We start from the raw sequence: 15,714 nt of genomic DNA, 5'->3' as shown, positions 1-15,714 counted from the left end.
CCTGGTGACTTATCTTCCTTCTGTAACAAGCAGTGTGGCTGACTTGACTCCACTGATTGTCACCAGTCTCTCTAATTCTGAACAATTCTATCCAAAAGAGTCTCTTGGCTTTCTATTAGAAAACTCATCCTGTTCTAGCTGAAAAAGCCAGAGCCATCTGTGCTGCTCAAGTTGAGCAGTGTCAGTATTTCCATTCTAGAGATTACTCTGGGCTTGCAGTGCTTATAACTCAGCTGTAAAATAGCTTGCTCTGGACTGAGTTTTGGCCCATGAGAGAGGGTGTTGGCTGCGGAGCACTTCTCAAAGCCATTGCTTTCTGACTCTAAAATTCTTTGGGTGTGTGTGTTTGTGTGTGTGCCTTGCGTGCATGCGTATGTGTGGTATGTGTGTGTGTGTTTATACTGTGAACTCAGACGTCAACACAAATCTGGTTAGAATGTTTTCATTCACGTGTTTAATTTGGCAAATGCTTTCATTCTTAAGACTTATACGTTGCTTTCTCTAAGTGACTCAATGACTTTCTTAAGACTCTGAAACATGCCCGAAGGGCATCTTTACAAGTACAACTTCAGAAATGGTTTAGACAAAGCACTTCTTGTTAAAACAAACAAACAAACAAACAAAAAACCCCAGGAAAGTAACAGGAGCAGAAGAACCATTCAAAAGGACTCTGTCAAAGTAGTTAACCAGAAAATTGGACAAATGAACAAATGTTTCCAGTCCAGAAAATAGGAAAATATATTTCTTGTTCTTAAGTAACATTTTTTCCCTCATAAAGATCTGTACTGAGATATAGTTCAGATACCACGCAGTTCATCTATGTAAAGTATGAAATAAAGATGGCTTTTAGAATATGCACAAAGCTATGTAATATCCACCATTAATTTCAAAACTCTGTCATTACCCTCAAAAGTAACTCCATACTCCTTAGAAGTCACTCCCTCAGTCCCCTTCACCGAGTCCCTGACAACCACTTTCTATCTCCAGGGAACTGCTTAGGCAACATTTCTACTTTGTGAATTAATCAGAGGGAGGTGAGGGCTGTTTCTCTGTGAAAACCCACAAAGAGCGCACCTGGAAGGGGTAATGTCAAGCTCACGCCATGTGGCTCAAAGGTGTGAAGTCACTTAAGGGATGGGTCATTAAAAGTGAAGGGCAGCACAGAGAATAACCGTCTCATGCTCCACTGAGTGTCTCGCCCACTTCCATCCAGGACTTGGCCATGGCAAGTCACTTCTCTTTCAGGAGATACACCATCATAGGTTTACGTGGTCCTGCCAGATTTCTCCTCAACCCTCAAGGTGCTGACCCTGAGCCAAAGGCAACCTTGATGGGGATACAGACCAGGGCCACACTCTCCACAAAGGGAACTTCCAAATATTCAGTTCCGCTGCCTCCAGCGCATCAATCAGATGTCCGACTAGCACCTCAAACTCAACCTTCCATCCCCACCCCCAGGCCCAATAAATTTTACGATGCCCATTTTCTTTGCCCCATTGCTGCCACAGTGTGGCACCTTAATCACCCCCTAACTGGTGTTTCCTCCTTCCTTCCTTTTGCCTGCTCCAACTCACCTCACCCATTACATTGCTACTTGACTGGACTTCCAGCACAATAGCTCTTACTGGTGTTTGTAACGCTTCAAGAGTCCCACACAGATGACAGAATAAAATCAAGTCCCCAGCCTGGCATTCAAGCTTTTCTACCACCCGCTGCCTCCTTTGCAACCAGACATCCCATGACTCTGCGCTTCAGTCGTCCTGAACTACTTGTGGCCCCTGTCCACACCCCAAAATGCTCTCTGCCGACATGTACAAGCTGTTCTTTATCCTGGTACCCCCTACCATCTGGTCATCACTGCATTATCAAACTTGGCCTCACCCTTTAAGGCCCCACTCAAACACCAACTCCTCCCAGAAGCCTTGCCTAATACCCTGCCACTAGTCCCTCTACCAGCTGAAGTAAAAACTCACTCATCCTGGAGATCATAGTGTCATGTTCTCAGGAACGCCTGCTTTCTGTCTTGTATCATAACTGTCTACACAGCTCTCATTTCCTTTCCTAGATCTGGTACTCACTTAAGACAAGATCTATGTTTGAATCTCCACTGTAGCTGCCATAGTGCCTATCACATTATCACGCACATAATAAATATGCAGACCTATTTTCTGAATGAATTTACATTTGATCTAGGCTAGCTTGGATCCGAGTCCCATGTCATATCAACATAGTGGGTGTTCCTCAGGCCATGTTCGTAGGGTCTTCTGTATTCTTGCAAGGAAATGCTTCCCACTGATTAACTGTACATTTTGCTGAATGAGGCCAGGACTACTAAAGCTTATCCAAGTACACTAAATCTGTTCTTCTCTCACTGGAATCAGGGCAACCCCCAAATATCCTCCCTCAGGCTCAAAAATGCTTCTAGCTCTAAGCTCACTTTCCTCTATCTCGAGGAGCAGAACTGAAACATTCTGATTGCTGGGCCAATCTACATAAAAGAAATACCACAAATAATGCAACACAGTATGTGTTTTTCTCTGAGGAGGACATCAGTACTTTAAATCGCTTACAGAAGTTGAAGCACAATAGCCAGCATTTAGACATGTATTTGGTAGAAACAATTAAAAAATGAAAATATAATTCATCTTTTAACCAAAGAACTTTTTAACTCAGGAATGTACTTTTTGATGAGATCGTATCTTAAATAATTCCAGTTCAGACAGCTGTAGAGACAGAGATTAAGAGCACACGTACCTGGAGTTTCAACCGTGTCCTGCTTTTTGGTTGTTCCCTTTGTGTTAATTTCACAACTTACATGGTAAAAAGTGAAAAGTAAATGATGTTTTTGATGAAGGTGAATGGGAAGTTCAATTTTAATCTGAAATGACAGCAACATTACACATAGAATTTTGTTTGGTTTCAACTGTCAGACATGTAATGCAGTCTCATCATACTTCTCAATGACACACTTTTCTAAATGACAGGTCATGAGGCCAGATAATAGCCACCATTTAAATATATTCCAAATGTTTTTCTAGTCAGTGTGACAACAGTATTCTCCTGGGGTGTGAAAGTTTGATTGATTACTGTTGCTGGACAGTCCAGGGAACTCTCCTGGATGAAAAGTGGCAGCAGGATTTGCTAAAACACTGGAACAAAAACCACATCCTCACAGCCCAGGGATACAATATAATTCGATCTGAGGCAGTGAAGGCAATCCATCTAAAATGTGTACTGAATATGAAATGCAATTTTTCCTAAATGGCTGCCCATCTTGACATAAAAAAAAATTAAGCATTTGCCCCCCCAAAAAAGTACAAAAAGTTACTATGCTATTATGGTATCTACAAATTACAGGTTACATAAATTTCTTTAGGAAAAAAAAACTTTAGTCTTGAATAAAGAAAGGAACAGTCACCTATGACACATGAGTTGAATTCTAAGTTAATATTTTAATATAGACATGTCCAGGAATTTTCTAATCACAGCTCAACCGAATGCTTGTCATGAATGCCTCCCAAAAGTATGTAAGAGATAAATTACAGATTTGATTAACACACATAAACAGACCTGCACAGGAAAGTATGTGCTCATGTTCTCGCACTCTCTCTGTCTCTCACACACACATACACACACACACCTCTCCCGGTCAATATAGAGTGAATGACTGAAAAGCCTCTTTATATTATGGCATCCTAAAGAGAAAGGGAATGACTCCCTACGTGATCAGTCTTCTGTAGTGACTGGTGTTGGTTAGAGAGAAGGACGTATTAAACAACTTGGTGATGGACAGCTGGCCTAATTATCATTTATACAAGGCCTGGTTTGGGTGTTATAACCAATTCCTGTTGCAGGTATATTTCACCACAGAACATGCCTATTCCCAGTATCCAGACCATCTGGGTATCTAATGCTCTGCTGAACATAAATACAGGCATACTCCCTCCCCAGGTGGCAAAAGCACCAGGCACCACTAGCCTCCTCCCCATTCCTCACAAAACCAGAAGCATCGGGCTGAGAAAGGAATGAGCTGAGAAAGGAATGAGCGAGGCCTAAATGCTGGGGGTAGAGGGCCTCCATCCACCAGAAGGTGGGCCTGGGGGAGTGGCAACAGCAGGGAGGAAGATTGCAGACAAAGCCAGGAATGGAGACATCAGGCTGGAGAAGCAGAAAACAGCAACTCTTCTGGCTGGGGATGCACATCCGGGATCCATGGAGACATGTGGGAATGAAAAGCAGTCTGTAGGTTTGGACCAGCCAGATCCAGACAGACAAGGCTGTGACAGAGACACTAAGAGAGACAGTGGGAAGTACACAGACACATAAAGATAGAAAAGTGGGTAGAAGGAAAGAGGCAGAGACAGGGACAGAGAGGTAGACCCTGAATAGAGGTAGACCTTCTGGTTTTGTCAGACCTCTTCAGGTCTGCAACACTGAAGCATTTAGCTCAGCCAGTGCGGTTCTGGTGCCGTATCTCTTGAAGCAATTCACTTCCAGAGAGGCTGCAGCCTCCCACACAGAACCCCTGGAGGAAAAATCTCAAAGGGCTTTCAAAAATCTTTCTGAATTTCTAATTTTAAAGCCAAGGAAATGGAGACTTAGAGGGGGGGGAAGTGACTTATTCAAGGTCCCCAGTGCCAGTTGCTGTCCAAGTGAGGGCTAGCCTAGTTCCAGTCTGGTGTTTGTTTCCTATGTTGTTAGCCCACGCCAGAGCCACTTCACTGTTGGGCAAATCTTCCACTGTCATCAAAGGGCACCAAGCAGGCAGTGTCCCTTTGTTTTGAGGGGACGTTTTCTATTTTTCATAGAACAAAATACTTGGGGATTGAAAGTGCAGATAAAATGTTGGAAATGACTTGAAAGAAACAACAGAGCAACCCAATGCACTTTACAAATGTCAGGATAGTGTGCACTTACCTCATCATAGAATTCTGGATTTTGGTTGTGATGCGAGACAACAGCATAAGCATTTGTGGTAAAAACAGACACTGCAGGTTTTCCATAAATACACTGCAAAAGAAGCAAACGGAGTCACTGTTCTCCATGCAGGTCATTAAATGTGACACTATAGAATCCCACACAGTTAGAGGCGGCTGTCAGCACAAGGTCATGGCCAAGCACACCCCGGTTCTCAACAGGAGCCTGCAAATTGCGAATCATTTACAATCCCTCCAGGCACCGCCCCAGATGTCACCTAATTTGGTTGCCCAAATGCTTTTGAATTTCCAGCCATCAAAGAAAACCAATCCCAACATAGTTGACAGTAAGACTAATCATCTGGAAGGGAAATGCTCTCAACCCAGGCCTCTCACGCTTACTTCTCTCATGCCATTTGCATTTCTCAATGAGAGGCTCCCCCTCATCCAGTTGGCAACATTTGCCAGATGCTGGTTGTTCTGTGGCAAGGTGAGGGGTTTAAAAATAAAAAATAAACAGCAGACACATTCCTAGCTAAAAGGAATTAAAACTTGAATGTCCATTAAATTACAGATGAGCTTACTGTCCTCTTCCTTTATGGGCCACGTTTTAAAAGTCACTGGCTTAAAAGTGTCTCTGGTTCATAGTTTTTTGTTGATTTTGATTTTCACTTTCTTATAGTTATTCATTTTCCTGGTCCCTTATTTAAGTTTTCTAGATTCCTGCTATGAGTGAGACCATCCAGTATTTTTCTTTTTCTTTTTGGCTTATTTCACTGAGCATGATCCCTTCCAGCGCCATCCATGTTGCTGCAAATTGCATGTGTTTATCTTTTTTGAATGCTGAGTAATATTCCATGGTAGTGGGGTCAGAATGGGGGGGCTGCAATTGTATGGGGAATATAACAATAAAATTTATTATCTAAAAAAAAAAAGTTAAAAAAAAAAAGAAATGAATTCCTCAGTACTTTACAATTGTGTAAATCTCTTTAATCCCTACTTTCAGTATTTGGTGAATAATCTATGTTCTGTACCCTATAGACTTTGAGTTATTTAATAAAGATTTACTGAGCACTTTCTCCTGAAAAAAAAAAAAAGTCACTGACTTTCTGTTATAGCAATAAAATGAATGCAAGGCTTTCTATGGTTCCATGGAAAGATCTCATTTCATTTCTAGAGTGAGTTTTGCACTTCCATAAACCTAGTAAGCTCAAGGATGAATATGGACTCAGTGCCAAGGTACTAACTGCCTCACTCTATTACCTCAGAGCCAGCGTCTAGGCTAGCTAAGGAATGAAATGGAGACACCTTATTCATGCCTGGCCCAACTCTCCTTAAACATGGTTACGAAGGCAATTTGCAAGAACTGCTGAGAGGTAACCTAAGAATCTCTAAGAATACAAAAGGGTATTGCATGGAGGAAAAGGAACCGTTATTTTCATCTCCACTGAAGGGTGAATCAGAGAAAACAGATCTAATTTGAACCAGCTAATCCTCAAGTTAATTTAGGTTTCTCTGTGAAAGCCTTTTTAAAGGTAGGGGCTGTTAAATATTCAACTACCTAGTGAAGATATTCCAGGATGTTCTCTGAGGTGGTTGGAGTGGAAGGCTAGGTATCCATACAACTGATTCAGGCTCAAGCTACAGGGAGCCAGAGAAACACTGTGATAATTAGATGGTCTGACTTCCCTTTCAGTCTCTGATGAATGGGCCAGAGCGCAAAAGCAAAACCCAGTTCTAAAGAATGAGGGTGTACAGGCAGTGTAATGACAGGTATTTAAGAATTGTGCTCTCAAGGGGCACAGGGGCTCTGCTTTTCACAGATGACGAATCCAATTAGGGAGGCACCATTTGGCCAGTCAGAGCAGAAGTCCTATCTCCCATCCAAAGCAGTTACGCTCCTATTTCAAGGACACAGGACTTTCCAGTCCCCCGATGGACCTATTATTAAACTGTCAGGTCATAAGAAAAAATGACTTTATGATTGGGCATCAGAGCAATGAAAACTCAAAGTGGATCAAAGGCAAAAATCTTGACTATAAGGCTCACCCATTTTTTTTTTAATTTTTTTTTTTATAGAGGCATGCTTTATTTATTTGTTTGCTGGTTTGTTTGTTTGTTTTTGTTTATACAAGCACTGGGTACAGTCAGAAGTACGGGAGGGTGAGAGAATTCACCAGAGCCAGAGCGGGGAGCAGAGCAGGCAGAAGGACCGAAGTACACTGCTGAGGGGAGCAGCGGGCGGCAGGAGAGGTCTGCACGCCATGTGGGACCCTCCTCCGGTGGCCGGGGAGCGGCCGGGGATCGAACCGGCGCCGCAGAGGCCGCGGGCAGCTTCGCAACCCAGCGCTCAACCGTTGCGCCACCGGGGAGGCCCAAGGCTCACTCATTTTTATAGCTTATACTCCAACCCCATTTTGTCATTAATATTGCACTAATCCTTCCAGTTAAGGTGTAAGACTATTGTCTTACATATTGCAGATATCGCTTTAGCACACTTTTTGCCGTTTAACCAAATTAAACTTCGTGCATGAAACACTGGAGTACCATAAGCGCTATCTCTACTAAAAATATATGCTTTCAATATCGTAAACAAACCTTTAGAGCACTGGCCTCACTTTCGTCTGAATCCCGGAATTCCACACAGACCGCAATGTTCCTGGCCTGAAATGATTAATCATTCCAAATGAGTCACCAAGCCAGAAGATTATAAATAACATTTTTTTTTACCACAAAACATATAGTTTACACTGTTTACCTTGGCAAACGTTTTCTGGCTATCGTATTTTAATTGCAAGGGATATACATACAGATGGTTTTTGTAAATAGTAAACGGATAACAATATTTTGTCATTTCTGGAACAAACTCTTCAACTTCCACAGTAATATTTTGACAATTCTTTTCAAAAGGCTTCAGGGGCACGTATGAAGAAGTAATACAATCTATAGCAGCAAAAAAAAAAAAAGGCCAAGAGAATATAATTTAATAATCATGAACACATTCCTGCATTTATGAAAGTAAACACTGATTGTGCGCTCAAAGAGTGATTTAAAAAAATCCGAATTCTTATTGACTAGAAGTCATATAAGCACATTGAGAACCTAAAAAGAGTAGTGTGATGTTCATTTTAGTGGAACCCTTCAAACCAGACATGGATTGCTGTTATAGTTTCAATGTACAGTGATTTGCCAAATATAACACATCATAATTTTGACAAATTTAAACTCTGCAGAGAAACCCATTACATTTTTTTCCTCCTGTGGCTGCGATTCAGCTTTCACTGCAAAATTTTATTGGTATCAGGGAAATAACAGTGAATTTATGCCTTCAATTAGCTCATGGCTAGTCACTTCTAAAAAGTTAACTTGGTACAGGTGCAAATTTTCACCCCAAAAAATAATGGAAGCCTTTTGAAAGTACAGATCTTATGATGTGCTACCAATAATAAATTCAATACTCCCAAAGGTGAAAAACACAAAGTCTCTGATGCGTATAGCAGCAAATGTTATTGAAGTACCCACTGTAGTAAAGGTTATTCACAGACTGAAGGGGCTCTACGAGTGCTTGTCCTTACTGTGAAGCCATATTGTTGGAGACGGAAGACCCAGGGAGAATATGAACCAAGGTCAAGGTATTTTTTTCTGCTGGATTTGATTATCTCTGATTATTATAGTGGTGTTTACCCCAGTTCTTACATGCATAAATAATACATTTTTAAAAAATTAAAACTTTGCAGCTCAATCATAGACTGAAATTACTCATTTGTTTTTTTTTTTTAAGATTTATTTATTTTTGTGTAGAACTGGGGTACAGGCCAGAGGTGTGGGGGTGAGAGGATTCACCAGAGACAGAATGGGTAGTAGAACAGGCAAACTGACTGAAATACACTGCTGACGGGAGCAGCGGGTGAGTCAGGAGAGGTTTGCTGCACCACGTGGGTAGCTCCCTGACCAGGGATCAAACCTGTGCTGCAGTGGCTGCAGATAGCTTCATATGTTGCATCTTAACCCCTGCGCCACCAGGGAGGCCCTCGTTTTTTTGTTTTCTTGTTTATTGTCTATCATTTTTCTAGACTTTAAGCTCCATAGTTTTAAAGTACCTAGCAGATATTCAATAAGAGCTTACTTAACAGAATTGAAAAGTCTTTGTTACATACATCTCTGAATACCTATTGCCAAATTTCTCTCCTGATTGTGATAGGTGATAAACCTCCCAAACGTAGCCAGCATTACATAGTTTCATTTTAAGCATTTTTATATATTTCATAGGTAAGCAAAGTCATCTTGTTTTATGTTATATTAGAGGCTTTATTACTAAGACTGAACATTTTTCAAATATTTCCTAGCTACTTCATTCTATTCCCTGCAAATATCTTTTTGTGTCTTCTGTTCATTTCTCTCCCGAGATCTAAAATTTTTGTCTCTAAACAAGTAAAGAAATTCGGAGCATCCCTGGTGGCGCAGGGGTTAAAGTCTCAGCCTCAGTGCTATCAAGCTATCACCAGACACTGAGGCATGAGTTCGATCCCCAGCCAGGAGGCTAACCCATATGGTGCGTCAGACCTCTCCTGTCTTACCCGCTGCTTCCCTCAGCAGTGTTTTAGTAGATCCACCTGTTCTGCTCACCACTCTGTCTCTGGTGAATCCTCTCACCCCCGAACCTGTGGCTTACACTCTAGTTCTTGTACGCATAAATAAAAACAAATCTTCGGGCCTCCCTGGTGGCACAGCGGTTGAGCGCTGGGTTGCGAAGCTGCCCGCAACCTCTGCAGTGCGGGTTCAATCCCCGGCCACTGGGCGAGGGTCCCACATGGCGCCCAGACCTCTCCTGCCGCCTGCTGCTCCCCTCAGCAGTGTACTTCGTCAGTCTGCCTGCTCTGCTCTCCCCTCTGGTTCTGGTGAGTTCTCTCGCCCTCCCGTGCTTCTGACTGTACCCAGTGCTTGTATAAATAAATAAATAAATCTTTAAAAAAAAATCTTCAAAGAAAAAGAAAGAAAAAGAAATTTGCCCTTTGATCCCTAATTTAATGAGACTTACTGAAGGCAAAAGGCAACTCACGGCATCATATATTATGGATGAAACAGCATCTGCTAAAATAAACCAAATTCCCTTACTCATCTATAGCTATTCCTCATGTAATACTGGGGTGAATAACGTGTTCCCTGAAATTCACGTACCCTGGAACACAGAATATGACCTTATTCAGAAATAAGGTCCTTGCTGATGTAACTCATTAAGATGACGTCATATGGAATATGATGGACCTGAAATCCAGTGATGACTGTTGTTCTTAGAAAGCCTAGTAAGGGGTCTCTCCTGGTGGCACAGCAGTTGAGCACTGGGCTGCAAAGCTGCCTATAGCCTCTGCAGTGCGGGTTTGATACCCAGCCACAGGCGAGGGTCCCACATGGTGCGCAGACCTCTCCTGCTGCACCCGCTGCTCCCCTCAGCAGTGTACTTCGTCAGTCTGCCTGTTCTGTTCCCTTCTCTGGCTCTAGTGAATTCTCTCACCCTCCCACGCTTCTGACTGTACCCAGTGCTTGTATAAATAAATTAATTAATCTTAAAAAAAAAAAGCCTAGTGAGGACACAAAGGGAAGATGGCCATGACATGACAGCAGCAGACTGACAGGGGTGATGCAGCTACAAAGCCATGGTGGCCCAGGATAGTGGGGAGCTACCAGAAGCTAAGAAGAGGCAAGGATTCTTCCTTAGAGCATTCAAAGGGAGCAGAACCCTGCAGCAAACCTTGAGCTTGACTTTTAGCTTCCAGAACTATGAGAGAATAAATTTCTGTCGTCTCCAGCTACCTGTTTGTAACGCTTTCTGACAGTAGCCTCAGGAAATGAATACACCAATGCAAACCCAAAGAAAAAGAGTGAAAAGATAAAACGCTGCAATTCAAACATAGCCCTTAACATGTATTTGCAATATATGAATTCTTACTTGACAAATCCACAGGAACACATTCTACTGTGATGTTTAACTGCCCGGGAATAATCTGCAATTTGGTTTTCTCTGGCCTAGGGATAAAGCAAGAATATTTTATACTTAACAATAATAATTACTAAATGCATCAATTATTCTATATCCAAACTTCAAATTTTTATTGTATTATTTTCATTGAGGCAGCAATGGCTTACAACATTGTCTATAACTTGGAGGTATAAGTTCATACTTCTTCAAATGTACATTACACCACCATGATTTCAAGATCCCACCATCAAAACGAACTTAAAATTTTAAGCAGTTCTTCCCACCTATGATTTATATTCATAATTTAAGGATGAAAATTCATCTATTATATGGATTTACTGCAATTCCTTCACACACTTACTTCTTATATTCTGAGAGCAACTTGAGAATGTCTTCATTTGAAAGCTTGCTGCTATCTTGCTTATACAAAGGAGAAAATCTCCCATCCAGATCCAGAGAGCCTTGAGTATCTTTGAAAATGGGTCTAAAACAGCAACAGAAGGGTTTTTTTAAAAATCTAAAGTATTGATAAATTAAGATAAAACTAGTGCTGGCGGGAGTATAAAATGGTAAAAGTACTTTGGAAAACAGCTGGACAGTTTCGCACAAAGTTAAGCATATACCTATTCCCTGATCTTGCAACTCCATTCCTAGGCTTATTTCCATATGGCACATGAATGTTCGATAGATTTATTAGTTAGAGATCTCGAATGGAAAGAACTCAGGATATTCATCAACAAGTGAATGGATAAACATATTGTGGTATATTCCTATGATGGAGAATCACTCACAAGGAACAACTGATCCATAAAACACGGATGAATCTCAAAAACAGAGTGTAAGAATCCAAATGTAAGAGTACACGCTGCATGATTCTATGTCAGTGAGGGTCTAGAAGAGAAAGCAGTCCTCGATAGTGGTAATAATCAGAGCTGGGTTGCCTTGGTAGGGATGGGATGGAGGACCGGGGCATGAAGAAACCTTCTGGAGTGACAGGCCTATTCTACATCCTGATTGGTGCCATAGTCACATGACTATACATTTGTGCAAACTATTCAGTATAAAATATACACATTTTAATCAAAGGTAAAGCAACTCTCAAAGTGGATAAAAATTAAATCAGATCTTTAAGGTCAATTTGCAGAGAACTTCTTATATAGGTAGAGATTCCAATATGAATTTTAATTATTCCTCTCTCTCCCCTTCTCCCATTTTTAAGCAATTTTACTGTTAAAATGCGAAGTAACATACAAGTACCCAACAACACTGAAAGCAGCTACAGCCAGAAAACATAATTTCCCCTGGCAGAGTGTCTGACGATGTGGTTAGAGGCATTAACCACGGTTCCTACTTCTAAGCATACCTCCTTTATTTTCAGTAAACAGGGGTTTATCTTTTCAATACCACAGTCAAGCCGTTAAGAGTGAATTACTGCTACTGCTGACAACCAGCACAATTGAGGAAGGAAACAGCATAATTCCTTATCACAATAGGGGATCAAAGTTTCTAACTTAGAAGATTTTAAAATTAACTTTTCCACTGACAAAACAGCATAAATCAGTTACTGTCACAGTCTGAAGAAGGAGGTAGCCCCTGCGACTGTGTGCTGGAGTGAGTGCCAGTCAGGGGCATGAGTTCTGAGCCCCCCTCTGCTACATCATATGTGAACTCGGGGGCATGGACTTCCTTGTTTTTTTACTTCTGTACCTCAATTTCCTCATCAGTACCCATCTCTTAAGAGAGTACACAGGGCCTCCCCGGTGGCACAGCGGGTTGAGCCAAGTGCTATGAGGCTGTCTGTAGCCTCTACAGTCAGTTTCAATTCCTGGTCAGCCAGGGAGATGCCCACATGGCGCGGCAGACCTCTCCTGTTTCGCCCGCTGCTCCCCTCAGCAGTATATTTCAGTCAATCTGCCTGTTCTGTTCCCTGCTCTGTCTCTGGTGAATCCTCTCACCCTCCTGCGCCTCTGGCCTGTACCCCAGTTCTTTTTTTTTTTTAAAGATTTATTTATTTATGCATACAAGAACTGGGGTATAGGCCAGATGTGTGTGGGGTGAGAGGATTCACCAGAGACAGAGTGGGGAACAGAACAGGCAGACGGACTGAAATCCACTGCTGAGGGGAGCAGCGGGCGAGTCAGGAGAGGTCTGCTGTGCCGCGTGGGTTTCTCCCTGGCTGGCTGTGATTCGAACCCGCCCTGCAGAGGCTGCGGACAACTTCACAGCACAGCGCTCCACCCGCTGCGCCACCGGGGAGGCCCTGTACCCCAGTTCTTGTATAAATTAAAAAAAATGTACACACAGGGGCCTCCCTGGTGACATAGGGGTTAGGTCACAGCACTATGAAGCTATGAGTTCGATCCCGGCCAGGGAGCTAACGCACATGGCAAGGCAGACTCGCCCCCAGCTCCCCTCAGCAGTGTATTTCAGTAGATTTGCCTGTTTTGCTCCCTACTCTGTCTCTGGTGAATCCTCTCACCTCCTGCACCTCTGGCCTACAGCCCAGTTCTTGTATGCATAAATAAATAAAAATAAATCTTTAACAAAAAAAGAAAGTACACACAAAGCACCTGGACCAGAGTAAGCACTTAGTAACTATATAATAATAACAGCAGCAGCAATTCACTTTCCAGGTTGGAGCATTACTAAGGATGCTTCTATTTACAAGCCATATTTTACCATACCAACTTCTGATATTCTTTGCCATTCACCTCTGCTTGGCTAATAATGTTTACCAGTCCATGAATAAGGACAATGTGCCTTTTTATCTATCAACATACAATACATTCTGAGACCTTTCCTGAAACAGTGTTGACAAATAATGACAGGCAAGTTCATTAATTTAGAATCTCCTAACCTTCAACCTTCGAATGTAAGGTTGAATTATTTAGAATATGATTCTCTTTCTCCAGAACTTGCAGTGAGCTGTACAGGCTACACTACAAACTAGCCAATGAACCTGTTCTTGGGGGGTGGGGATAAGCAAGAAGGTAAGTCATCACTCTATGCAGATTTGCAAAGATTTGAAAAAAATAAATAACACAACCTAGCTCAAGACATGTGGGACAGATAACATGCTAGCAAATACATTGGCTCTGAAGGCTTTGAATTTGTTATCACGAAACTAGAAAATCTATTAAAAAATTACACACTTGCACTTCATTCTCTGTCTTCTAATTTTAGCATATTTCCCAGAATTATTCTTTGATAGTTTTTCAAAGCATAAGCCCAGTCAACTCTGAAATAGTGGGTATATTGTACATAATTCCCTATGATTTCTGGTTTTCTCTTAAAAAAAGTTCCATCACTTTTGCAAGAAAGTTCTGCCTTAAAATGCAATAAATTAAATGGTGTCAGTCAGATCAGTATCCCAAGCCAAAGAAAATTTCCCTGATGCAAGACATATGCAGAAATGAAAGGATCTTTGATACACAGTAAATTCTAAGAGAAAGAATTCTTACATCCTGGTAGGAATTGAATGTTTATGTACCCCTCTCCAAAGTTCGTAAGTTGAAGTTTACCCCCCCCAAGTTGATAGTATATGGAGGTTGTGCCATTGGGAGGCAACTTGGTCATGAGGGTGGAGCCTTCATGAGTGGGATTAGTGCCCTTCTAAGATGCCAGTGAGGCCGCCCTCTTTCCCCCTCTGAGTCCACTAGAAGTTGGCTGTCTGCAACCGAGAAGAGTCCTCACCAGAACCTGACCGTGCTGGCACCTGACCTCAGACTTCCTGTCTCCAGAGTATGACAGGAAATGTATGCTGTTTAAGGCACTCCGTCTACTGGAATAACACACATTCCAGGTGTCCCAAGATACACAATTGGTCTGTCAGAAACAGGTTGCTGAACACTGCTGACAAGGCCAGCAGCCCTCAACTCCAGGTGAGGGTGAATGGAAGGGTGGGACTATATTTGTACAAACCTGGCAGCCCAAGCAAAGGGCATTCTGTATTGTCCAAGGCGGCTACACACTTGCTTAGCTGTCCTGTGCACCTTCTGGGCCGTCTAAGGTCAGAAAAAGAAGACAGGCTCACATTTGTTCAAACTACCAGGGACTCACCCAGAAAAATAACTCCCCCAGCTCAATACCAAAATCTACGGGAAAATATAGAAACTGCTACAAATAAAACACACAACACATCTTAGCAATCCACTTTCTCAGACCAAAGCATATCTTAAAGGTTTTGTGTTTGCATTTGCTCATTAACAGGGCCTTCCTCAAGGTATCAGAAGACCAAAAAAATAGGTATAGGGCACATTCTGTACCCAAGATATCCACCGGGAAAACTTTAAGAGGTTTTAATGTGTTTTTCCTTTCCCACATGAGTATGCAATCACTCATCATACTTGGGAAAAGTCTGTTCTGGGTATAGTTGACCTTTCTACCCGCAAGATAAGGGCCAAGTGACAAAGAGTCATTGCAATTAGTTTAGTGCAGGCAGGAGTTGCTGTTTGCACGGGCTCTGGAGAAGACAAAAGAGATTAACTGCATATGGAGTCTCAGCAGGCAAGGAAATGCTGGCTGGATGCATATCCCTAAGGGACAGAGAGTGCTAGAGGCTTTTTTTTTTAATATTGCAGAGACTTTTTTTTTGATTCACAAATTTGTCCCATTCGTCTCTGTAGCATCTTCCATTTAATAAACACTATTTGGATATACAGTTAAATGCCACATCAACTCTTCCTAAATCCTCAGAGGCCGGAGTGTTACTGTCATCTGTGCCACACACTTTACCCTCTCTGTGCCTCTGTTTACCCATTTAAAAAATGTAACAGGATTAGATGAATAATTTGCAAAGGTTTGGATTTCAGGATCCAAAAA

At 42.0% G+C, this 15,714-nt stretch overlaps 1 protein-coding gene across 1 annotated transcript in view; it reads right to left on the bottom strand.

Annotated features, from left to right (window-relative positions):
• Positions 1-15,714, bottom strand: part of DOCK11 (dedicator of cytokinesis 11) — a gene marked incomplete at both ends in the record, with an annotated part of 174,457 nt that overhangs the window by 78,475 nt on the left and 80,268 nt on the right. Inside the window, 7 exons of the mRNA XM_084259069.1 lie at positions 2,755-2,878; positions 4,918-5,010; positions 7,515-7,580; positions 7,675-7,859; positions 10,864-10,940; positions 11,255-11,377; positions 14,815-14,897. Coding sequence (XP_084115195.1) covers positions 2,755-2,878; positions 4,918-5,010; positions 7,515-7,580; positions 7,675-7,859; positions 10,864-10,940; positions 11,255-11,377; positions 14,815-14,897 — 751 coding nt within the window. The remainder of the gene's footprint in view (positions 1-2,754; positions 2,879-4,917; positions 5,011-7,514; positions 7,581-7,674; positions 7,860-10,863; positions 10,941-11,254; positions 11,378-14,814; positions 14,898-15,714) is intronic.

This window comes from Talpa europaea (genome assembly GCF_964194135.1).
Source record: "Talpa europaea genome assembly, chromosome: X".
NCBI lineage: Eukaryota > Metazoa > Chordata > Mammalia > Eulipotyphla > Talpidae > Talpa > Talpa europaea.
The sequence above is the reverse complement of the archived record's forward strand: the minus strand, read 5'-3'. Positions and strand labels throughout refer to the sequence as shown.